Genomic DNA, 25,857 nt, shown 5'->3' with positions numbered 1-25,857 from the left:
GTAGTATTTTCCAGCAGTGTGCAGCTTTAGGCAGACACCCAGCAAAGAAAATTTCAGCCTACATGATTGAAGTGTGATAGGATTAAAGATGAGAGGATGGTTTCGTCAGGAGTAGGATGAGATAATCTTAAAGCAGACGATGCTTCTAGTCTCTTCTGTTATGAAGGTAGCCTGACACATTTCTTAGAGCTACAACTGAGGAAGTTAAGAAAACAAAAAGCCTGTTAACTCTAGCCTCACCCTCATCATGATCGTAACTTGAACTTCAACCATATCCCTGAAGATGGGGGTTTCTTTGATCTCATGAGTAATACTTGCACCCAGTTACAAGCCTGGTTAAGTATCCTAAGCAGCTCTACTTCGTCATGCTCCCCAAGTTCCTGTCATCTGCTTCTGTCCTCCTTGTTCCTCTTCCAGCTGTTGTGTTAAATTCCCTCTTCCTGTGTCCATCCTGCTCTATCTCTTTCCCCTAAATGTTGAGGATGGTTCTTATCCCATCCAAGACCTAGCTGAATTTATAAAAGCAGTGAGGTTGGATTACTGTTTCTCTTTTGAGTCTCCACAGTATATGCAGGTTTGTTAAATGTAATGTCATCTTCTTGACCAGTGAGCAGTCTGACTTAATAATTTATGGATGTATGGTGAATACATAGGTCTGTGCATCAAAGAATACACAATTGCAATATTTAATTTATTCCTCTTTTGGTTTTTATACGTGAGTCTTTCAAGCCTCTGAGGTGTTCTGCTAAGCTGTAGAAAAAAAAATCCTGTTGACAGACATACTCACACCCTTCTTTGCTCTTTCAAATAAAAAAAATTACAGTTTGCATGAAAGTTCTTAAATCAAGGTGTCCTCACAAAGACACCACCACCACCACCACCACCACCCCCCCCAATATCAGTTCTTTCATGCCTGTGTTAAGAATGGTCCAGTACAAGTAAATCTGCTGATAATTTGCTGTGGCTTTGTATCATGGAGACAGAGGCAATTTCTTAGATAGTTGTGTCCCAAATTGTTTAGATGTTCAAGCATACAAATCAATGCCTTGAACTAAGGCTTTAAGCTCGTTATGAGCTAGTAATATGCATTTCAGAAGGTCAGCTATGAGTATGCATCTTGTACAATTAACACTGGCAACAAAGGCATAAGAGAGAAAGCAAAAGCAGGGTAGAGGGTACTTAAGTGTGTTGGGTGTTTAGATATCTGCTCAGTCTGATGAAGTTCCTTGGAGAATATTTAAAGGACAATTGTGGATGATAGTTGAGGTGTCAGGGCCCTGAATTTGTGAAGGAAAAGTACATAAAGCCAATTTAATTTATTTCTGTGAAAGAATAGCATGCCTTTTGAAGTGGTACATGTCACATAACATGACTTTTGTAAAGTGTTGACGTTAACTGGAATAAATAAAATGTAATTCACCAAGAGTAAGTGCAAGGTTTTGTGCTAAAGAATAGTCAACTACATCAGTAAAAGGTGTGGGTTGACTGGTAGGTGGTAGCTCTACCAAAAGGAAGTTACAGTGGATTGTAAGTGAACAGGAATTCTGTTGCCGTATTCATTATTGACTGATTTGTGAATCTGATAAATCATTTTAGATCACACATTTGATCTGGATCAGCTTTGAACAAGTGATAGTATCCCAGAACATGAGATGTGATGTTTGTGATATTCTGTGGTAGCTGCAGGAAAACAAATTACACTTTTGACAGAGTTACCTTAACTTCACAACAATATTTAAATATGTTTGCATGAATAAAGAGTTCTAGTAGGTCAGTGTTTTGTATATGTAATGTTTAGAGCAGTGTGCTACATGGGGAAATCTAATGCACAGTCTCATTGAACTGTTGCCTGAATTACCTGTGTTGTGGTCTTGTGACAAAGGAGTAATATGCAGTCTACTGTATGGTCGTGTGACAAGAAAGATCTTGGATCTGAAAGCACAACCTGTGAGGACAGATTGTTTAAACTGATTTAGGCCAGAGAAGACTGAAGAGAGATAAAATAGTGTTCGAACGTCTAAAAGGGATAGCTGCTGAAAAGATAAAATAAATTACTCAATAGGGCAAGAAACAATATGTTTAAATTATAGGAACAGTTGCATTAAATGCTAGGAAAAATCTATCAACTATAAAAACAATTGATTTCCTTACAGTTGGAAGGAATATTTTCACAGAGGTTTTAAAATGACTACTTTTCAGGGATTGTAGAAAGAGTTTAGAGAAATACTTCGGAGAAATGGAATAGGTAGACCTGATTCTGCCCTGAAGCACAAAGAGAACTAGGTGATTTCCTGGAGCAGCCCCACTGGACGTGTGTGTGGGGTTATTCTGTATTTAATAATGAGACTAGATTCAACAGTGAATTTTCTCAGATCGGGTATATTACAATAAATCTAATCCTGAAGTGACAGTAGCGTGGGTAATTGTGGCATGGTTACCATTGAAGGGAAAATGTCATATTCCTCCTGCCAGGTACAGATGGAAAAATGTGCCTGTGGCTACTGCTGTTACCTTGGCATACCAGAGCAATCTGGGACCTAATACTCTTCTTACCCTCATAACACAGACCTCGTTTGCAAATGGAGATTGCACTCTTTATACGGGCAACAGTACAAGTTCCATCAGTTTCTCTGACTGCCTTCTTCACCTTACGATTATTACCTGCTACCTTTTGTTCAAACCCATGGTTATATCGCCATTCTGTATTTCCTTATACGTGCTGGATACATGCTGGATAGGGATACATAAGCTATATGCATTTTACCGAAGTAATTTTATTTGCTCTTCACCTGTTAACTGGCGATGTATAAAAGAGGCAATGTTATGTATTTCTCTAGAATGTCAACTAATGAAAACAGAGCGACCAAAGCCAAACACATTCATTATCAGATGTCTTCAGTGGACCACTGTCATAGAGAGGACATTCCACGTAGACACTCCGGAGGAACGGTGAGGGTTTTATTTTTCTTTTGCTTTCTGTGTTCTTGACGCAGAAGCCTCGGCACAGTCTCTGCTGGGACCGCACAGTGATCAGCACTTGGAACTGTGACATTCTGAGCATGTCTGAACTGTTATTTGAAGAATTTATGTCAGCTTCTGTAAAATAATATCTGAGCTCATAGCTAGTGTAAGAGTTGCCTGCGAGTAGGTGGGATGAGTGTGTTCAAATAAGCCAAAACTGTGTCATGATATGTCTCTGAAGCGTTAAATTTTGAACAATAGAAGCTTGCATTGAAATATTTTCCAGCCTTGCTGTCTTAAGTTTTCCTTTTACTCCTCCTAATATGCTCTCTTTTTTTTTTTTTTTGGTACAGAAAGCAGTGTTTGTTATAATTTATTTTATATCTGCTTATTAGTTTTTCTTGTTTCAGTAAATATATACAAACTCATGACAATTAACTTTTTTAATACACCAAAAGCATGTAGGAGATATGGGATGGTGTACCTTGCTAAAATGTTCTATAGTGTGTCTTTGGTTAGATGCACTGAGTCTTCCCACTGTGGGCATCTGTCCTGTTAAGACTAGTACTATGATTTGGCTTTATTCATATTGTTTGTATCAATAAATAACCAACAGCTTTGCTTTTTCTGTTGTTTCTCATTCATTAATATAGCCTATAGCCACTTAGAATTTTATTTTGTTACTTGGTACTGTTTCTCCACCCTATCTTTCTTCTGTGTACACAGCGTAGTACCTCTTACTGCATTCACTAGTACCACCAGACTCCTCCCGTATCCCTTTCTGGCTGAGCAAAAAGCAGCAGGCTTGGTGTGGGGCTACGGCGTGCTGCGGGGCTGGCTGGTGTATCTGTGCGGGTTAGCCAGCACGCAGAGCAGCCATGGGCTCAGCTGCCCCTGCTTGTCCCTCCACAGGAACCCTCATCTGGGCCTGCCCCTCTGTGCAGCCACTGATTTTTATGACGCTTGTAGAAATGTAATTCTCTTTGAGGGCCTCTTTCTCAGGGGAATTTGAAATTGGCCAAAAAAGTTGAGTTCTAAGAGGAGACAGACGAAGAGTTGAACACATGGCATGGTTTAAGGAATCTTATTTATTTTCTGTGAACATGTCTTGCAAGGAGCAGGAATAGCAAAGAAGTCTCTTAAAATAGCAAGTTATTATCAGATAATATCAGATAGGAGATGACATTCTATGCTCTGAGCTGTATTATGCCTGGAGCGAGTGTTTTCAAGTTTTCACTATTAAAATATTTACAAAATCAGACACTGGTAATTCTTGAAATTAACACTGCAGTGATCCTTTTTGATGCTGGTCAACTTCACCACCTTTAACATAATACAGAATTTGGAAGGAAATTGAAGTGGTTAGTTTATATGAGTCTTCTGCTCTGTAACATGGGAATTGAACATTGAAGCAAGGTAACGTATGAAAAACATTATAAACCATTTATTTGGATGCATTTTATGAGTTTCTAATAGGGATGTTGGCTTGTTCATGGTAGGGAAGAATGGACAGAAGCAATCCAGGCTGTAGCAGACAGACTTCAGAGGCAAGAAGAAGAGAGGATGAACTGTAGTCCAACTTCACAGATAGACAATATAGGAGAAGAAGAGATGGATGCTTCAACAACCCATCATAAAAGAAAGGTAATGACATTAAAAAATAACTGATAAGACTTTATATGTAAGTAACTTTTGTAGAAAGGCTTAGTTGTGTAAAACAATACACAGGGAATAGTATTTCTACATAAATTTCAGTGTATTACAAGCATAAAAGTACTTATTTGGTTTATTTCAATAAAGCTGAACTGCTCTAGTTTTATTTATTTGTTGTGCTATCTGATACAGCACTTCTGAAAAACAACATTCAGCCATTCCGGCACATGTTAACATTCTGCGTATTGTTTGAATATTATTTTCATCTTTTCGTTTGTTTACTCCTTTAGAAGTATGGTAATAAAATATTTTCTTTAGACAAGTAGATTTGCCCCCTTTCTCATGCAAATAATACCCAGTACAAATTAGATAATTTGCATGAGAAAGGCTAGCAGGATTTGGCTTTTTAATGACCTTGTTTTTTGCTATCTGGGAAAATAGCTCTGCTTTAGTTTTCAACTAAGTGAGAGAAAACAGTGTTTTATTTTTTTTGCAGTCCTTCAGAGCTTTTGCTGTAAGTAGGAATATGTACGTTGTTGGCTATAACATACTTGTAGTTGTATCTCCAGAGTCAACAGGATAAACACACAACTAAGAACATGTTTTAAAGCTTCAGTGCCACAGAAAAATTTGCTTATTATTTTGTGTTTCCATTTTGTCTTGTGTTTCTGTAAGTACAGACTACTCTTGAAGAATGGATCATTCAAATGGATGTCTCTCATTTGCTATACAGGATTGACATGACTCAAGAAATGCATTGAAATTGCATGAGAAATAATAACCTATTTCTATAGGGCTGACTTTATTCTTTCTAGCTAGAAGTGAAACCTGTAGAAAGCTGAGTGGAAGTCTGCTGACAGAGCAGAATAGTCTTACAGCTAATGTAACTGAATGCCTTTCGATGATGAACAATGAAAAGAAATAGTGAACATGTACCTTTACTCATAGAGCATGTTTTGTTCGTTGCACTATATGAAGTAAGAGTCATAGAAAAATCAGTGGCTGAAAACTATATCCTCATGAATGTAACAAAGGTGTCGTAGGAAATCTTAGTTCTATCATGTCCTAACTTTTGAGAACTTGATTTTGCAGTGCAAACATACTTCTTTCATGTTGTTTCATTGTAAGCAATTTTCTAATTTTTTTCCACTATAGAAGGTAAAAACTAATTATATACAGCTGTAACAATACTCTCATCATACATTGTCAGGTTGACATTGAACTTTTAGCCTTGTGGCATAGATGTTTAATGATTGTGCTCCAGGGTAAAATATGATAAGTGACAGCAAGACAGAGGCAGCATTCGAGATGTGTCAGCCTTTCTGAGAGGCAGTGCGATTATGTGGAACGGATTTGGGTTTGCTCTACTAAAAATCTGAGCGCTATTCCAAGCCTGTGTATCCTCTTAGTGCAGTGCAAAACCACTGCATAAAAAGCGTTTTCAAGGTGTCAAAATTAATGCTGTCCAATATAAGTAGTTTATCTGGAATGTATGCTTTCCTTGTTCACAGTGCAGTCCATTTTCCCATACAACAAAAGGGGTTGTGGGAACAGGAGGAGGAGGAAGATCAGTTTTGTTTCTGTCTTGCTGCTTATGCTTTAAGGAATGCTGAAATAAGGTGCTGGGACAGTGCATGTGCAGTGCTGCAGAATATTTAACAGCTTTGTCAACAAGCCAAAAGCAAACTCTACAAAACAAAGGTGAAATGAAAAATGGTGATATTCGACTCCTAATAATAGAGCGGAATGGAGTTTTTGTAGCCAGTGAAGAACATACTGATGACAGCAAGGGTATTTTTTTACCAAAACTCAAAATCCCACTACAGATTTCTACTGTTGGAAGACTTTAGCGAAACGTTCTCAGAAGTTTTTGGAACCAAAAATATTAAGTGACCATCATGATGGGGAGTTGTCACTCCCTCGTTCTTAATTGAAATTGGGATAAATATATTTTTTAGAACTGTTTCTGTTTTTTAGAAATGTTTCTGAAAAGCTTCTGTTAAAGCTTTTGTAGTTGTTAATATAATCAGAACCATTTCAGTTATAACAACTTAATGCATTTTTATTGCTTTTTTTGGGTATTGCATTTCTTTTCATTTCAGTTTTTTTTTTGCACAATGTGTCCTACAAGCTTGTTTTGTCACCTGATTTTACATCTAAGCCCAGTGAATTTTGCTTGTGCATGCACCAGATGGTATACATATGAGTAGAGGAGCATAATCAGATTAAGAAACAAGACAGAGAGGAGTGGGCCTGTTGTTCTCTAAAAAGGTAGCAAACGGTTTAAGAAGAAAACAGTCTTTAGGATGTGGGACTTGATTTGAACATGCACGACAGCAGTGTCCCTGGCCAGATTAGCTAGAAGAACCAAAAGCATTTGGTTTTTTTTTTTTTCAAATGGTATCAGTGTGCTACTCAAGTTTTACGCTAATAGCATCAGTAAATTTTGGAGCACTCAAAATTCTTAGCAAACTGCTTTTATTTCTTACTGTATTATTCCTTGTAAGTAGACTTTCTTCCCGATGAAGTCAGATGAAAACTCCAAGTGATATTATCAGGAATTTTTAAAAATTAGTTCCTTGATAGGAATTTTCAACACCTGTAGTAGGGTGTAGTCTCTTGAACAGATCATCCATAGGGGAGTAAATAGGCTTTACAGGAGGCTGAGCATCATACAGTTCTTTGGTTAGTGCAGTTTCCTGTAGCTTCACTGCTTTTACTTTGTTTACAAGTTTGTTTTGCAGGATGCAGACTGAGTAAAGAACAGATTTTTCAGAGGAACCCAAAAAGAAATGTAATGAGTAAAAAGACTTCATCCTCAGAGCTCGGTAGGAATGAAGAAGATGGGAAAATCATCAAGGAGAAAGAATCCAATCTTATGGGAGCCTGCAAACTTGCTTACCAACATCCCTCAGGTTTAGGAAGGATTCCCATTTTTCCACCAGTTTTCAGTACACCCTTAGCTATGGCATCTGTGTTTTTATCTCCCAAGGTCTTGTGTTCTTTGGCAGACTTTTTTAGTCACCCTGCACTGCGTATCATCTCTAAGCCTTCTGCTGAATTTCTAAAGAATGAGAGCATCAGGAGACTTTATTCTTGGAACTACCACTACCACCGTAACCTGCTGTTAAGCCACGGCTCAAAATCTTGCAAAGCTATTACCTTCCTCTTATAAATATACATATATTTTTTAACTTGTTTTCAGGGAGCTTGCAGCTAGATTCATGACTGCTGTGATGAACATTATGTAAGCAAATTTTGGGCAAATGAGTCTTTCGATTTGACTGGGTTGCTACCTTTCGCATCAAACCCATGTCTGTGATCAGTCATGCCAAGATCATCCTCCTGTGTGCGGGTGAAGGGCTGCTTTTCTGAGCTGGTTTTATTTAGACTCTGGTGGTCCCTCTCTAAATCCAGCTTCTCAAAGAAGGTTGGAAGTATGGGAAAAAGTTACCCCTTTGAGGCTGCTTGTGATCCCATAAATTTTTGACTGCTAGAAGTGATAAGTTGTTATGGTCAACAATTCAATATTCTTTATGAATAAAGCTGTTGGCCATTCTTTGTCAGGGAATGTGATAGCTTATAGCTGAAGGATTCTGCCCTAAATTACTTATCTCCTGCTTGAATTCTGTTTTGAATGCATTTTTGATTTTTCATAGAATCATGGAATTGTTTGGGTTGGAAGGGACCTTAAAGATCATCTAGTTCCAAACCACCTGCCTGGGCAGGGACACCTCCCACTACACCAGATTGCTCAAAGCCCCATCCAGCCTGGCCTTGAACACTTCAGGGATGGGGCCTCCACAACTTCCCTGGGCAATTTGTTCCAATGTCTCACCACCCTCAGAGTGAAAAATTTCTTCCTTATATCTAATCTAAATCTATCCTCATCCAGTTTAAATCCATTACCCCTTGTCCTATCACTATACTCCTGGATAAAGAGTCCCTCCCAATCTTTTCTGTAGGCCCCTTTTAGATACTGGAAGGATGCTATAAGGTCTCCTCGGAGCCTTCTCTTCTCCAGGCTGAACAACCCCAACTGTCTCAGCCTGTTTTCATAGGAGAGGTGCTCCAGCCCTCAGATCATCTTTGTGGCCCTTCTCTGGACTCGCTCCAACAGGTCCATGTCCTTCTTATGTTGAGGGCTCCAGAGCTGGACACAGTAGTCCAGGTGGGGTCTCACCAGAGTGGAGTAGAGGGGCAGAATCGCCTCCCTCGACCTGCTGGTCCTGTTTCTTTTGATGCAGCCCAGGATGGGGTTGGCCTTCTGGGCTGCAAGTGCACATCGCCACCTCATGTTGAGCTTCTCATCCACCAACACCCCCAAGTCCTTTTTCTCAGGGTGCTCTTGATCCATTCTCCGCCCAGCCTGTGTTTGTACTTGGGATTGCCCCGACCCATGTGCAGGACCTTGCACTTGGCCTTGTTGAACTTACTGAGGTTCGCACAGGCCCATTTCTCAAGCCTGTTCAATTTCCTCTGGATAGCATCTCTTCCCTGCAGCGTGTTGGGCACTCCACACAGCTTGGTGGTGTCAGAAAACTTACTGAGGGTGCACTCAATCCCAACAACCGTATTGCCGATAAAAATGTTAAACAGCACCGGTCCAACTAGCAACCCCTAAGGGACTCCACTTATTGCTGGTCTCTACTTGGATGTGGAGCCGTTGACTGCAAGGCTATGAGTGCGACCATCCAGCCAGTTCCTTATCCACCGAGTGGTCCATCCATCAAATCCATGTCTCTCCAATTTAGAGATCAGGAGATCAGGATGACACTGCGGGACAGTGTCAAATGCTTTGCATAAGTCCAGGTGCATGATGTCTGTTGCAGTTCCCACATCCACCAAAGCTGTAATCCCATTGAAGGCCACCAAATTTGTGAGGCAGGATTCATCCTTAGTGAAACCATGCTGGCCGTCACCAATCACCTCCTTATTTTCTGTGTGCCTTAGTGTAGTTAACAGGAGGATCTGCTTCATGATATTGCCAGGCAGAGATGAGGCTGGCTGGCCTGTAGTTCCCTGGGTCTTCCTTTTTTCCCTTTTTAAGAATGGAGGTTATGTTTCCCCTTTTCCCATCAGTGGGAACTTCACCAGACTGCCACAACTTCTCAGATATGACGGATAGTGGCTTGGCAACTTCATCTGCCAGTTCCCTCAGGACCCATGGATGCAGCTCGTCAGGTCCCATGGATGTGCGTACCTTCAGGTTCTTTAGATGGTCTGAGACCCGGTCTTCTCCTGTGGTGGGTGGTTTTTTATTCTTCCAGTCTCTGCCTTTGCCTTCTGCGACTTGGGCGGTGTGGCTAGCACACTCACTGGTGAAGACTTTTTCATGTGTTTTTGTCAATTTTCACTGCTTTAGCACAAAGGCGTTTGGTTTTGCTTGATGGTTATTGTAGAGCTATCAAAGTAGATAATCTGACTTTCCGAAGTACTGGCTGTGATATTTGAGAATTCTTACCTTTAGTTGATTCATTACTAGTAGCCATGTAGTATTTGGATCACAACTTTACATACTATGTCACGCATCAGTAGTTATAACACATTATGCTATTTTTTGCAAAAGTTGACCATTTAAGGCTTTGTCATAAACTTTAACTTTGAACTCACTTGTGTGGATTTTTTTAGGTAAAAAGTATAGTGAGGCTTTGAAATCTCTGTTACTTGTATTTCTTACTGGGCTAAATGCAGCTTTGTTCTTCCTGATGTGCGGTGGTTTTGGCAGCAAAACAAGATCTATCAGTGCAAATGTTTAAATATGTTTACGTGTGAGCAAAGAATCCAACCATCCAGATGTTACCTGAAATAGTCTGTTGGAAACCTTTTTGCAGCTTTTAAGTTGCAGGTTGAACACTTAAAAGCTAAGGAATTACAGTATTGATGTAGTTGATGGAAGTTCAATTCTACCCCTTAAGTAAGCAGATTTCAAACTGAGTCTGAGTGAGCAATTGCATAGATTATTTTCACAGTTTGTTGACTGCAACTTCAGATCCACAGTAATAGTATCATGCACTTAAGCTTAAAGGAATAAATCATTTCAGAAGGAAATTTTACCCCTGCCACTATTTGTGATTGCACACCAGGGGATATGCCCAATAGCTCTACACTTGGAATGTGTGTGAGATACGTAAGCACTGTTAGAGGTGTTTCTGGTAGGAATAAGGAAAGTACTTATTCCATTGTGGAAGACATAAGTATCAGTATTCAAGAGAAGTCCCTGAGACTGCGACTAGTGATAAAAAGAGACACTAGGAAGACAAAAGATAAGCCACAGTCTTTTATTTTCCTCACACATGGCAGCATTTAGCAAAACTGAGACGGGGTATAATTACTCTTTATAAATGTTTTGAGGTATCATTCACTAAGAAAGGAAGGTTACTGATATTGCAGGACAGTACTATAGCAATAGGTGAGTGTATTGTCTTTCAGAGGTTTTAACTGCTTCCTCAAGGTTCCTGGGTGCCTTAACAGTCTGTGTGTGGTTACGTGGTGCTGCACCCAAGCCAGTAACACAGTGTGCTGAAAGATGTGCTGTGGAAACACACAGTGGAAGCCAATGATTGGTCTGAGTTGGCCAAAGAAACCCTACTGTCAATCCAAGGCGACCCTGTGCAGTCGCTGCATTCTCAGTATTGTGCTGTGTTTTCTACATCCTCATATTTGCATCTAATGCATAAACCATAGGGCTGATGCCTCTGAACTGGCTGTGAAACGAACTTGCAGAACTAAGATGATTATTGACTCAAGCTTTGTGCTCATTAAAGTAGCTAAACTGCTTTGGGATCTGAGATCATCTGGTCATATTCTTATGGTGTGTGACACTCCAGTTCAGCTGATAAACCTACTGGACTAAAGTTGTCTGTTGGCGGAATGAGCTCTTGGATGTACTACGTTTAGCCTGCAAACCTAGGGTGATAGTAGATGCTTGGACAGTCACTATAATTGAGTCACATGAAAGAGGAAAACTCGCTACCTCTTCCTTTTCAGACCAAGATTGATTAATGTAAAAAATATGTAATTGTAATCTGTATTCAAAATTGTAAAAGTCCACCTCTAATACAAAGACTGCTGTAGAGTCTTACTGGTGTAATATTGCAGTGAGGATCATGTATGTTTCAAAAAAGACATCAGTGCAGGGGTTGGTGTTACACAAAACCTGCTGATATGCCATGGTCTTGTGTCCCTGGTAATACACGCGTTGATGAGCTTTCTTAGATATGCAACATTCATGAAATGCTGGTATAGGCTAAAACTTTGTTCTGTGTGTGCTTTGTAAAAATAAGGGTGTGTGTAGTATACTGTGCAGTGCTGGACTTTAGAGAACTATAACAATAGTATCGAACAATATATCCTAGTGGTTTAAGGATACAGTTAACTATTATGAACTTAATCATAGAAGTGTACCTATTTTTGTAGACTGTTCTTATTGTATTGGTAACAGCATTTGGTTATATGCGAACACACTGGTGTGCATATTGGAACTGGATAGCATAAGTCTTGCTCATCCTTATTCTTTGCTTCTTATAGACAATGAATGATTTTGACTATTTAAAACTACTGGGCAAAGGCACGTTTGGCAAAGTTATCCTGGTCCGAGAGAAGGCTAGTGGGAAATACTATGCTATGAAGATTTTGAAAAAAGAAGTCATTATTGCAAAGGTAAGGAAAGTTATAGTTTTAATATTGGGTGGTGTTTTTTTTTTTTTTTAATGGAGTAATCAATATCTAATACATAAGGTGCATTTGATTTTTGATGGTAACTGGGTTTGACAGAAAGTGTGTGTATCTTCAGAAAACAAGAGTACAAAAAAAGTACATGTACCCATTTTGCATACCTTTTTCCAGTATCTTATGATCTAGAGTGTGCTAAAGCATTGAGAGAGTTCACTGGGTAGGAAGATAGTGCAATCCAAGTTTAAAAAAAGAAAAAGGCATTGCAGGGTATATTACATACTTCAAAAATTTGTCTAAGTCAACTGCAGGTTTATTCAGATAAATGCAATTAATTTAATGGGTCTGTGCTCTGTTCCTGATATGTTAGATAAGATGGCTGTGCATGGGACTAACAATTTCATTTTTTCAGTTTTTGAGGAACAAGAAAAGTCTGAAGCTGATGTCTGAAGAAGTGGTTTAAACTGGCATTGTCCATTCACTTAAACTTGGTTAGTTTAGTGCTACTTGGTCATAATTTTACTAAGTTTAAACTGAAAGATCATATACTCTGAGCTTTGTCTCTAGCAATTCTAAAGTTCTGAACCCCACTTGCACAGAACAAGTTGAGATCAAGAAACCTACATGCTCTTAGCACCATGAGATGCAATTAAAAATAATCCCAATTATTAAGTAAGGAGGTTTTTGAGGGACGTGGATCTCACTGAGAATTCTGAATGCTTGAGGCTAACAATACCAGTATTTGTGAAAACTGAATGTGGATGGGAACTACTGTCGTTTACATATATTGTATTTTAAAATATCCTTCAGATTTTTCCGATTTTCCTAGTGGCCTATGAAAACAGGGCTTAGAGAGTTTTGCAGTCTATCTGTATGTTTGTTTGCCTGCCTGTCACTCACTTTCTAATAACTTTTGAATGTGTTGACCAGTTTCGATTAAATTTGGTAGAGGACTAGAAGCCTCAAAACCAGTTACATTTCCTTGAGTTTCGTTAAAACCAGCCCTGGTGCAGGGGGAGAGACTTAAATTTGTCTTCAGCAGAGAAGAGACTGACCTGTATGTTCTGCGTGCCCTTAGCAGCTGTCTTGTGTGCACTGGCAGGCTGGTTGGCATGATTTGGACTAACAGCAACAGAGAGTGCGCTTTTCTTCTTCATAATCAGGAGATACAGAAAGAAAAGAGGGTATTGCTGCTGCGTTCTCCTGATGCTGAGTGGGAAGGAGCATCTCAGTGGCCCTCCATGTAAGACATTATAAATGGCAGCAATGTCTGTGGGTTGCACCGTGGGTCTCAGAGTCTCTCTGGTTGCTGCATGCTGTGGCCCAGTCTCCAGCCTGACATCCTTCCTCAGTGCTCTGCTCACCTGTGGCACCCAGGGGGTCCTCAGAGGAGTCTTATGTCCAACTGCTATGAGTTCCTGTTCTGCTGCTGCTTTTTTATACCCTTCCAGCTTTCAGAGCATTTCAGCTTGTTTCTTCACATCGATAAAATAAAAAACACATTTTTGAATTTTAAGGTTTTCCCTTATACTTTGCTGGCTTCTACAATATCACTGAATTTTTAGAAGGGTCAAAACTGAATTTCAGATAACTGTGTTTCTCTCTGTTGAGTGAAAATTCTTGTTCATAGAAGCATGTGTAAAGCCAGAGAAATTTTGAAGAGATAGAGATGCAACTGTTCATTGATCTGTTTACCTGAAAACAGAGGGCTAGCTCAGTGATAGATTGAGCAGAACCTCCCTGAAGCAGACCAGGGTCTGTTTTTCTGCCTGTTTGTAGACTAAAAGAAGATCAGGCATGTGAGGAAACATGCCTTTCATCCTATAATGAAAATGGGAGCACCTCAGTCTTTTAAATATGACTTCCTCAGAGCTGGAATTTTGTTTTGAAGTTTTCCATAGTATGGTTGTATATTGCTAAGAAACTGATGAAATAATGAAAAATAGACTATGCTTAGATCTTCACAAGTGAAGTGATGATGGTTTTCTTCCCTGTAGTCACCAAATACCATTTTTTCCACTACTCCCCAAACTAAAAACAAAAGCAGACTTGAGCCTGCACTTAGCTGTCTAGCCCAGTCAGCGTGCAAGTATGTCATGGGGATTTATCAATCGCATTTAACTCTCAAGGTCAGTGCTAAGGATACAGTCACTAGGTAGAACAGTTCTGCAGTCCCACCTCAGCCTATAACGTGATATGATATATGCTATAGAAGGTCATACCTGTATCAGTTGGGATAATATGAAACAGAAAAGTGGTGCATTGACAGCTGTATCTAGAAGGCTGTATAGCATACGCCCAGTTCAACCTAGATCTGTTGATCCTAAATTTTCATGACAGATTAATATTGCACTTACCAGGGAATACAATGCTACCAGTATTACAAAATTCTGAGGTAATGCTAGAAAAACTGTCCATTGCCAGCTTTTTATGCCCCACATCTGGTGAACCACCGAGCTTTAAAAATAAATAAATAATTAAAACTTTAGGCTTGCTTTTCTCCTTGAAGTGTTTTTTGGTTTTTTCCCCCAGTATGTGGTTGTAGTGTATACACTCAGTGTTGCACTGCTATTCAGCTAAATGGCATCATAATTTATTACCACTAACTCTGTTGTTGTTGTTTAACTGCCTATTTTGACAATTTAAAAAGTCTAATTTAAAACTCCTGACATCTGTGTTTATTTTGTAGTTTAATATCTTCAGAGCTTAGTCTGATAAGCATGTGCAGTATGATAATGTTATATTGGTTTTGTTTGTAGCAATAATAAAGTATACTCTGACTAGGTGTGTTTACTTCTGCGGGATTATGGTTGAAGTTTGAGTCACACTAAGTTAGTCTTCAATTCTCTTTAATGTAATACTCAGTGGTAGCTTAGCGCTACAAAAAATGGCTAAACCAGCCCAGTGGCTCTCAGCCCCTGGCAGCTGGGGAGGGAGGATTCACAGCATGTATTACATGCAGAATTGCGTAAAATGGCCACGTATTCATAATGTGAACCTCTTAAATGCCCCACTTTTCTCCCTAGTCCTTAGGAGCTGCTCACCATTGTAGCGCAGGGCGAGCCCTCTTCCCACTATCCTCTTCCACTGCTCTCTTCCTCTCAGTTACTACCTGTGTATGTTTCTTGCAAATTGATTCAATCTCTGTAGATATGTTGTTCAGATGATTCATGCCAGAACTGCAAAGTTGTGATGACTATATTTTTGAACTATCAAATCCAATATTATCATTTCTTCCTTCCCTGCATTGGATATAAAGTTAAAGACTTCATTTTAAAGCAAGAAAATAAGAAAAAGGAAATCAAATAAAATACGTTAAATTGTATTTTGCCAAACTTAAATTTACTTTAAAATCTTGTCTCAAAAAACATTAATTATTTTTCATGTTTCTTTCAGGTTCATTCATTTTCCAAAACTGTATTGTAGCTTTCTCTTTTTGGAAGTGCTGACCTTTTCCTCATAATTAATTAAATAAGAATTTTATATCTTAATTCAGACATACTTTTTCTACTCTTTATTTCTCAGGATGAAGTGGCTCATACGCTTACGGAAAGCAGAGTATTGAAAAACACCAGGCACCCTTTTTTAACAGTAAGTATAAGGAATTAGTTTTAAGTACATTACCTGCTAATTTTCAACATGATGGCTATTCCATTATGAACATAATTTAAACCACATTTTGAAGTCTTTCTCATGATGATTTGTAAATAATCAGTAGCTATCTGGTGCTTATGTATACTATATAAGAATATGTATTTAAGAGTTTGGAAATAAAAGTTTCTAATGATTTTGTAAAGCTTAACTGCACTGAAAACAAATTTAATTGTAGAATTTAACTGTTGTGCAATTTTTGTATATAAACACTTTTTTAATAAAAGGTATTGATTTCACATAGTGTCAAGTAAGTAATTTTTACCAAGAAAACTTAATTAAGAATTCAATAAAATGATAAAAATAACTGTTTGTCAACATAAGTAGCCCATGGAGCAACAAAACTCAAACCCCACTAGTTCCATATCTCTGTCTTTATATGGTTAATATTTAATAGAAGGATAATATTGAAAAACAGATGAAAATTTTGATATTCGTGACAAATTATGATTAATAGTTTTAATTTTAAAACTGACCTTGTTCTGTAGAAGTATCTGATTCCTCTCCTTTGAGAATATATTAGAAAATCTTTTCACTGATTTCAGAAGATAATTAACATGTTGTATTTTAACATAGGGAAAATGTTTCTCTTTTGTATTAAAATATCCAAGTATAACATGGAAGCTTTCCTATTTAGAAAATCATAAACAAACCCTTTAGAAAGCAGAGCATTGCATTTACATTGCTTGGCCATATTCTTGGAAATTCAATCAAGAGAAATGAGATCACCAAAAGTTTCTTAAATTAGAGTGTAAAGGTAAGCAGGAGTAGGTGTAATTCCAATCAAATTGTGCAACAGTGTCACTGCAGTTGTATCTTACAAGTATTTTAAGGAGACGTGTTATTTAAGTCACTTGAGTCTCCTTAGGATTTTGTTACATGAGGTTCTACTGCATTTCATTTCCTTAAGGCCAAGCCTGCATTTGTAGATTTTCTTTGGTATCATTTTTCCAAGTAAAATCAATTCAACATTTGTAAGTCAAAAATTTTAATTAAGATAATAAAGTTTTTTACAATTATAAAATGATACTTAAATAAATATATTCATTGGCACTCAGTGTTATTAACATTGCATAGTGTGTGAAACTGGAGAATCCTTGCTTTGGAAATGGAAGCAGGCTGGAGGTTAAGATCACTTTTAAGATTTCATTTGGGAGAAACTAAAAAGAATATGGTAACCTCTGTCTTCGTGGGCATTGTGAAAGTGGACATCATAAAATATGATGAGTGAGGATAGCTGGTACCGTGTGTGGCAGTAAGAAATGCAGTAGAAAATTGAGTATTCTAGTAAATATTTAGTATTTTGTTATAATAAGTACAGTGTTTTCATATCAATGGCCATGTGGCGGAGATGGGGGAAGACATGAAGGTTTTTGTGTTAGTTCATCTCAAGCTCCAGATAGGAAGTTATACTTTTAATTACTCTGAAATTTCTCACCAAATCAGAATTGCCTGCGTAAGAGGATAAAATTAAATTTTGTTACAGTTTAAGTTGAAGAAATTGGGTTAATACAAGATGATAATTGCTTTGGTTTTGCTGTTTTCTTTGCAAGTCCTTGAAATATTCCTTCCAGACAAAGGATCGTTTGTGTTTTGTGATGGAGTATGTTAACGGAGGAGAGGTAAGTTTCAAAAAGATGTTCTGGGCTTGTAATGGTAATGCTCTCCTGGATTACACTTTTTAAAGGATATAATTTTTCTTGCCTTTTTTGCTTTCTAGTATCTTCGAAGGATTTTTTTTTTTGAAAATTTTGAAATTGTTTGATTTTTTTAAAAAAAAATATAGACATGTTTTATAACTATGCTGTCAAATGTTTCTATTCTTGAAAAATTAGACTGTTGTATCTTGAAAAATAATTTCATGGTAGAGAAATAGTTACAAATAGCTTGCTTATTATTTTTTCTTCAAGCATGTTATAGCATGCTTTGGCATGAAATGGTCATAATCTAGTGCAAACAAGCAAAAATAATGTTGATTAGTCTTGCTTTTGTCCTAATGTGAAATATGTGCTCTCTTCTTTGCTATTACCCTTGCAAATACCTGTGAGAAAAGAGTTTTCATATTTTTTATTACTTCTGTCCCTTTCACTTGCTGGGTACTCTGGAAGTTTCAACTTAAGTGCTAAATTTCTTACAGTGTTATTAGCCTTTAAGCCGTTACTGTCCTCCAACTGTTTACTGAAGAACAGAGTATCAAAAACTATACACATCAAATGGAATTAAAGAGAATTGCAATCTAAGAAGAGGGCTTTTAGATAACTTTTAGGTGCTGTTTGCTATTCAGACTGTACCTCCTTACAAAATGAACTAGGGGTTTTTCCTTATTTTGTCTACTATATGCTGCATAATAATGTCAAAGGACTATGTGTTTCCACTAGCTTTTTCTATCAGAAAACTGTTTCTTCATTCAGGAATTGTTGTAGCGTAATACCGTGTTTTGCATTATCCTTTTGCTGTGTTCTCTTACAATAAAACTGTCTTCAACTATACTCCTAATGCCTGAGTGCCCCCAGAGTGCCTGTCTTGTATCCATTCCTCTGGTGATTTCTGGGCCCAGTCTGAGGCCCGTTTACATCCTAACTTGTCCATGGCCGTCCTCTACCAGCCATGGCTAAACATGGCACTGTAGGGTTCTCATAAGGGAGGATGGCTTGTTTAACTCAGTATCTATAAACCCGGTTCTGGACATCACAGGTGTTGAACAATTTTGGCTAGTTGAACTAGACACAAAAATCTCCCTCGGCAGTATTGGGATAACGGCCTTCTCTTGGACACTCGGCTGGCTTATTTGACATGGAACTTATGTCACCAATTTTAAGCAAGTGCGCCAGTGCTATCTACAATGAGTTTTAAAATGGTGCCTTGTAAACTAGCTAATTCTTCCTAGTTTCACCTGTGTAAGACCTTATTGCATTTCTGTAATCTCAGGGGATGCACTTTGAAAATACATTTTTAACATCAGCCTATCATTTAGATACTCATCTTTCTGGAAGATACCTTTCTGTCCTATTTGAATGTAGAACAGAGAATGTTTGGTTTTGACTCCTTTCTTAGGGCTGAGGATACTCTGACACTGTGTTTTGATCAGGCTTGTATCTTGCATTCCTGTGCATTGGGTGGTGCACCTTTGTGACAACATCTTTGCTGCAAACACTCGAGTTGTGGGTTTCTTGGTGGCAGCCTGCTTTTGCTTATTGGGATTTGAATGATTGCAGTGTACTTTGCCAAAAGTGGGTCGCTTTTTTCCGCTTATGATGCTCTTGTTTGTCAATGTTGCTCATGTTCTTTTCTGATGGTTCCCTAATTCAGTGAAGCCAACTGTAAATTTTTGCCACAGTGGGAAATAACGGCCTTTCAGAGTAGGCAGTTTTCTTTGAAGGAACTCTCTTGATTTGTTTATGTACTTCTCTTTGACTAGAGATCTGGAATAGTAAGTTGGACAAGCTGTCCTTTTTAAGATGAAAATTTTGAATCTTACTGAATTTTCCTGTGAATTTCAGACTTTAGTCACTGCCTGCTAAGAAATATTTGTAAAAATAGCCTTGTTATTAACTCAGCACTACTAAAATTAAGTTGCACTAAGTTTAGCCAGCATGTTAGCCATTTGTAAGCATATCTCCTGCACGGTACACAGACTTTTTTCTTTTGCTGCTTTCCTCTACTGTTCTCTTTGTGTTCCAAGGAAGTTTCATTTCCTTACAATGGTTTCTCACTGTTGAAGGTCTTGAAGACTCATCTTTTAATTATATCCTTCCAGTGGGAAATTGACTGTAACAGTACCATGTTGCTTTAGATTCTCTCCACAGCTGTACTACCTTCAGTGTATTTCTCTTTAAAATTCCTTTAGATTAAAGATTTCTTTTTAGTTAAACAGTTATGCCTGAGTCAATTGCTTGGGAATTTTCATGGATTATGTCTTTTAGGATCACACTAGCCAAACAGTCTCTGAGTGAAGGAGTTTTTGCAATTTGTATTTTTGACTCTCACCCAGGTGAAAGCAAGAAAATGCCAAAATTGAGGCTTCTGCCCTACTACAGTAATAAAAAACATAGTCAGTACTAAGAGCCTTCAGTTCTTCTTCCTGTGGTTAGGAAGGAAAACAGTCAAGGAAGGGGTCACTGAATTTCATTCTGGAGGAGAAGAAATTGTGTTAAAATGAATCAAAACAAGAGTTTTCTATACCTGTTAGAAATCTAGATCCATGTTGAATTTAATATCCCACCTGAATAGTGGGAATTTGTCTCTGCATTACCTTGCCTATGTAACTTCAAATTAGTTAGACTCAGTTAATAAGGGAACACGTTATAATGAAAATGCAACTGCATCAGTTTTGCTGGTTTATGTGTGTGCTTTCTTACAATGTACAAAATATTACTGTATTGAATTCTCTTTTGACTTCCTTTAAATAAAAAAAAGCATATTCTGTAGCTAAATATATTAAAGCAAAACATTGGAGGATTTTTTCAAGCAAATTATTCAGATGGAGATCTTAAGTATGTTTAATATCTAGTATCATTCCTCCATTGCTTAAAATGAGCTATTTTAACCAAATGAAAAAAGAATTGCATATATTGAAAATACAACACAAGTTGAAATCATAGAATGGTTTAGGTTGGAAGGGACTGTAAAGATCATCTAGTTCCAACCCACCTGCCATGGGCAGGGACACCTCCCACTAGCCCAGGTTGCTCAAAGCCCCATCCAGCCTGGCCTTGAACACTTCAGGGATGGGGCCTCCACAACTTCCCTGGGCAATTTGTTCCAATGTCTCACCACCCTCAGAGTGGAAAAATTTCTTCCTAATATCTATTCTAAATCTAGCCTCAGCCAGTTTGAAGTCATTACCCCTCGTCCTATCACTACATGCCCTTGTAAAAAGTCCTTCCCCAGCTCTCCTGTAGCCCCATTCAGGTACTGGAAGGCGGCAATAAGGTCTCCCCGGAGCCTTCTCTTCTCCAGGCTGAACAACCCCAGCTCTCTCAGCCTCTCCTCATAGGAGAGGTGCTTCAGCCCTCGGATCATCCTCGTGGCTCTCCTCTGGACACACTCCAGCAGGTCCATGTCCTTATGTTGAGGACTCCAGAGCTGGATGAGTCTGGAGGGTGGGCTCTCACCAGAGTGGAGCAGAGGGGCAGAATCACCTCCTTTGACCTGCTGGCCACACTTCTTTTGATGCAGCCCAGGATATGGATGGCCTTCTGGGCTGTGATCACACGTTGCTGGCTCATGTTGAGCTTCTCGTCAATCAGCACACCCAGGTCCTTCTCCTCAGGGCTGCTCTTCAGCCATTCCCCACGGAGCCTGTATTTGTGCTTGGGATTGCCCCGACCCAGATGTAGGACCTTGCCCTTGGCCTTGTTGTTGGCTCTATGTTGTTGGGGAATACTTTTGGACTGTATGTTTCCCATTTCTTATTTCCAGTATTTTAGTTTAAAGGTTGAAAAGCTTTAGGAATGAGATCTATTACATATATTACTCTGCCGAGTACACTGATTCAGCTGACTAATAAGTTGATTAACTTCCTTGCTTTGCACTTGCAGGATGATTCCAAATTCCGTACTCTGTAACAAGCTTAATTGGTAATTATCAGTATAATAAAATTAGACTCTAAAATTTGTTCACATCATTTCTCCACACCAGAATTCTGAATTTCTGTTCTGCTTGGCATTTTTTTCCACAGTTCTTACTTCAATTTATTAGGCAAGAGAGATTTAAATATTTTGTTGTAATTGAACAAGTGCTATTACTGTCTAGAAAAAAAGACAGAGGATTTACAACCTAGACAATGAAAAATAACTGAATATTGTTGTAAGCTTTGCCATTTTTATCTTGATTGTGTCCCATATTGTTTTCCTAAACTCTAATAAATGAGTGAATGTTCCTTAGCCTAAAATGACAGTAGTCCCAGATAAGGCTGCTATATTTCTTTGAGTGTAGAATGTGCCTAGAAGTGGTATAAAGTCTGAAACAATAAACAAGTAATGCAAAATTTCAAGGCTGCTAGTGCAAAGGCTTTGCAAAAGAGTCAAAGCAACAGTCGAATATAAAATGTGTTTAACTTAAGAGCTGAGCAAACCCAATACACAACAGCAAGAGCTAGTCATACAACTTTCAACATGCTGAATAGGTCACTATTGTGTGTAGAAGTTTAACATATTGATTGATATAAGGTTGTGTCTTTTATCTATTTGGCATGCTTGGATCTGCAGTTGAATTTACTTTTATGTTTGATCTTTGGTTTTGTTTGTTAAATTTTTCCATTGCAATTTTTTATTAGGAAAAAGCCCATGGCAACATTGTTGTTCAGTTTTAAATAAAGATATATCAGGAAATTTATAGCTTCAGTCCTCACTGTAACTATAGCACTCTCATGTATGCCATCAAAAATGTTATGTGCAAAATGGCTTTCTTTGTGCCAAAGCTATTTCTATTGCAATTCCAATGACTTTATAGCACATACTTAATAACTGTAAATCAATAAATAGTGCAAATGTTGAAAGCTTTTTTCATAACCTTCCATCAGATTTCTTCTTTTCCTTCTCTCAGTCTAATGTTCATATTCTGACAGCTGTAAATAGAGCCTGGTGGCATAATTATTCCAAAATAGTGAACCAGCTACATAATCAGCTGAAAATAATGCTGTAATCTCACTGCATTAGATTTTTCTGTTATAATTTTGAAGTTTGCTTTAGTATCTGTATGGTATCTCTGAGTATATGAATTCACTTTTAACATGCATTTTTATGTCTAAATGTACATTCTTCATTCAAAACTAGCATGCAGGGTTTGATGACAACTCTGCTTGGTGCTGTAACAATGAGAAGAATGCTTATGAGGAGTGACTGTAGTGTCATATATAACATTAAAATAAACTGACTTGGGAACTCTGGCAAACAGAACTGTTGTCAGTTGTTTCTTTGTGGTCATTTTACTCTGAAGTTAGTATTTCAAAGAATATCAAGAATATTTTGTTGGAAATAAATACTAAAGAAAATAAGTTTTTGTTACGTTAATCTGTGAGGTTATCAACTCTCAGATTCAAACTGGAAGACTTTTCTACGGAAACCAATACATCTGTTGCTGACAAGTATCCTGAGGTTTTAGAATTATCTAAGCTACTGGATTAGTCTCTTTGATACAGAAAATCGCAACAGTGCTTTTGCATAGATTTGAATGTAGGGCTAACTGGAGGTTATATTACAAATTTTTGGAATGTGTTTTCTATTTGTACACATTAAAAAGTGGTCTAAAACTTGGCCTTAAATTTTGAATTACTTTGAGTCCATCAAAACAATGAAAACTCTTTAACAATTAGTGACATGAGCTCATTAGTTATGAAAGACACCACAAGGCAGACATAAATGCATAAATTACACAGATTTTGTATTTTGTTTTATTTGGGTGAAGATCTAGTTAGCCGTGTTCGTTTCCTGTTTTAATCTTGCAAAAATATGTGGAAAAGACCCCACAAATTGAGAAATATATTTATTCTTTTCCCGGTTTTGTAATATATGAGGCACTTCATGTAGGCAGACTTAGTTGCTTAGTCTGTATGGGTCTTCTGTTTACGTTGGCAATTAAGCAGTTCTCAGTACAGGATGCAGGTTACTACAGGGAGGGCTGATGTCACCACCAGGGACTGGTTCTTAAACAGGGAAACAGCAGCAGGAGCAGTTGAAATACCTACAAAATAATGGTCCTCTGTGTCATGCCGGTATTCCATTTTGGTAGAGAGTGTCTTGAGAATTCAAAAAGAAATTGGAAGGGGAATGCAGATCCATTTAAATCATACTGCAGTTTCTGTTTTCTGTGAAGTCTCTGCTTATACAAATATATGCTGCCAAAAGGTTCAGTTTAGTGGGAAGTTTGTTTAGGTTCAGAAGAAATAATGAACATTTTTTGAAGTACAACTGTCAGGAAAGAAGTTGACTTCTAGGTATTTATAGGATTGACTTTTTTGATTACATTTTGAAAAGTCCGCATACTGAAAATAGCTGCAGTAATTCTTACAGTGTTCTGTGCCGTGGGAGCAGTCTAGATTTCCTACAGGTGTAAAGTAGGATGTGGTAGTGACAGGTTAAGCACATTACTATTTTTTCAGCTGGTTGGTTTTGGGTTGTTTTTTTTTTTTTGGAACCTACCTTGCCATTTCGGAATGCTCGCCTGCTTGATATTTTTAGCAGTGAAAATAAAAAAAAAAACAAACCACATTGTTGTTATGGATTTCCTTGTCTGTATTTAATTTATAAATGATCACATGTTCTGTATTTCTGTTTTGGTGATTTTTAGCTCTTGTGGTAAAAGCAAAAACATTGTAACTTGAAGGGGTAAGGCAGGCAGACCCTTTGGTCTGAAGCAGAATACCGAAACATACTCACTAATCTTTGTTTGAGGACTTTCCCAAGCTTTTGTAACACAGCAAATAAAACTAACCATTTCAGAAAGCATTTCCATTACACAGCCAAATTCTGGTTTTTTAGGTGTTTTTCCAGGTTCTGAGGGTGATGTTTTATCCAATGAGATGCTGACAGCCTTACAGAACGCCACCTTACACTTTTTCATAGCAGCTGAAGTTACTGGCCATATGTAATGACTAATATTTTTTACTGAAAGACTTCAGCTGAAAAAGTGTCTGCAAAGTGCTGTTACTTATAAAGCATTAAAGAAGAGACAAAACCCCCAAAGATATGTTTCTCTTGTAGCAAAGAAATACACGAAGTACATAGATTCATTTTTACATGCCCTAAGCAGTTGCTGCTTTGCTTTTTCTCATAATATTGCTAGCAGTGTGAATGTGCTGTTTTTGTAAAATGCCAATTCACCTGTTCAGTTGAAGTCTACTGAAGAACTAGACTTTTTTCAGTGCAAAGAGAAGTTACTAAATTACTGAAAAACTTAAGGTGGATCCAGAATCTGGGTATTTCTCAGTGGCTTAAAATAAAAATCCGAGGAAGTGGCGGAGGGAGAAGTAGAGAATGATGTTGCTGCATAATCCCCCCCTCCCCGCCCCCAGTAACTGAAGGTTAAATGAGTAGCAAGCAGAATGCCTTAAACAAGATTGGTATATTGATTAAAACGCTGATTTAACAGCTCGCTTTCTCCCTTTGGAAACCTGGAAAAGATAAGCCAGCTGCTGTCTAAGAGTGCTGAGTGTCCACTGAGAGTACACTATCTATCATCACAATATGGTGATGAGAGGTGTTTTATGTTTGTGTTAATTTCCCCCACTAAATCAGTAATTATTACAATCCTGTCCCTGCTGTTTACCCTGCAGCTGTTTTTCCATTTGTCGAGAGAGCGGGTGTTCTCAGAGGACCGCACACGCTTCTATGGTGCAGAAATTGTCTCTGCCCTGGACTATCTGCATTCTGGGAAGATTGTGTACCGTGATCTCAAGGTAAAAAAAGAAAAAAAAAAAGTAATCAAATTTTTGTTTTTGCAGAGACTATTGGGACAAACACAAAGTAATTATAAAGTTGCACTATTCAGAGTTAATGGGGGAAAAAAAGTCTGTGTTCAGTTAAAAGTTCTGTATATGCTGAAGGAAGCCATTTGATATAGTAATCTATAGCTGGGTACATTACATGACTAACTTGATTAAAAAAAGAATCAGCATACCTTGGTGATACCACTTGAAGGAGATTTAAACTTCTGATCCTTTTTTTTCCGTGTTACTTAGAACTTAACTTGGATTTCAACACAAATCTCAAATATAATTCTCAATGTCCTCAAACAAGGGAAACGGGGAATTGGGGCAATGTGACTGCATTCTGTTTATCTCACCAAAGAGTTATGTTCTTGTATGATTTGAAAGCATTTAAAACAGTTCAGAATACTTCAATAGGAAAAGAATTTCAGCCTTAATTTAAAAATTATTTTGTCTTTTGTATCTTGGGAAAGATTCATAATACTGGAATG

General features: G+C 37.9%; 1 protein-coding gene across 1 annotated transcript in view; it reads left to right on the top strand.

Annotated features, from left to right (window-relative positions):
* The window catches only part of AKT3 (v-akt murine thymoma viral oncogene homolog 3), a 143,070-nt gene that overhangs the window by 79,460 nt on the left and 37,753 nt on the right, over window positions 1-25,857 (top strand). The window contains exons 3-8 of the mRNA XM_009893644.1: window positions 2,838-2,949; window positions 4,461-4,605; window positions 12,145-12,276; window positions 15,814-15,879; window positions 17,493-17,561; window positions 25,214-25,336. Of these exons, the coding sequence (XP_009891946.1) occupies window positions 2,838-2,949; window positions 4,461-4,605; window positions 12,145-12,276; window positions 15,814-15,879; window positions 17,493-17,561; window positions 25,214-25,336 (647 nt within the window). The remainder of the gene's footprint in view (window positions 1-2,837; window positions 2,950-4,460; window positions 4,606-12,144; window positions 12,277-15,813; window positions 15,880-17,492; window positions 17,562-25,213; window positions 25,337-25,857) is intronic.

The sequence above is a fragment of the Charadrius vociferus genome, unplaced genomic scaffold (genome assembly GCF_000708025.1).
Source record: "Charadrius vociferus isolate BGI_N301 unplaced genomic scaffold, ASM70802v2 scaffold309, whole genome shotgun sequence".
NCBI classification, from domain to species: domain Eukaryota; kingdom Metazoa; phylum Chordata; class Aves; order Charadriiformes; family Charadriidae; genus Charadrius; species Charadrius vociferus.
The sequence above is the reverse complement of the archived record's forward strand: the minus strand, read 5'-3'. Positions and strand labels throughout refer to the sequence as shown.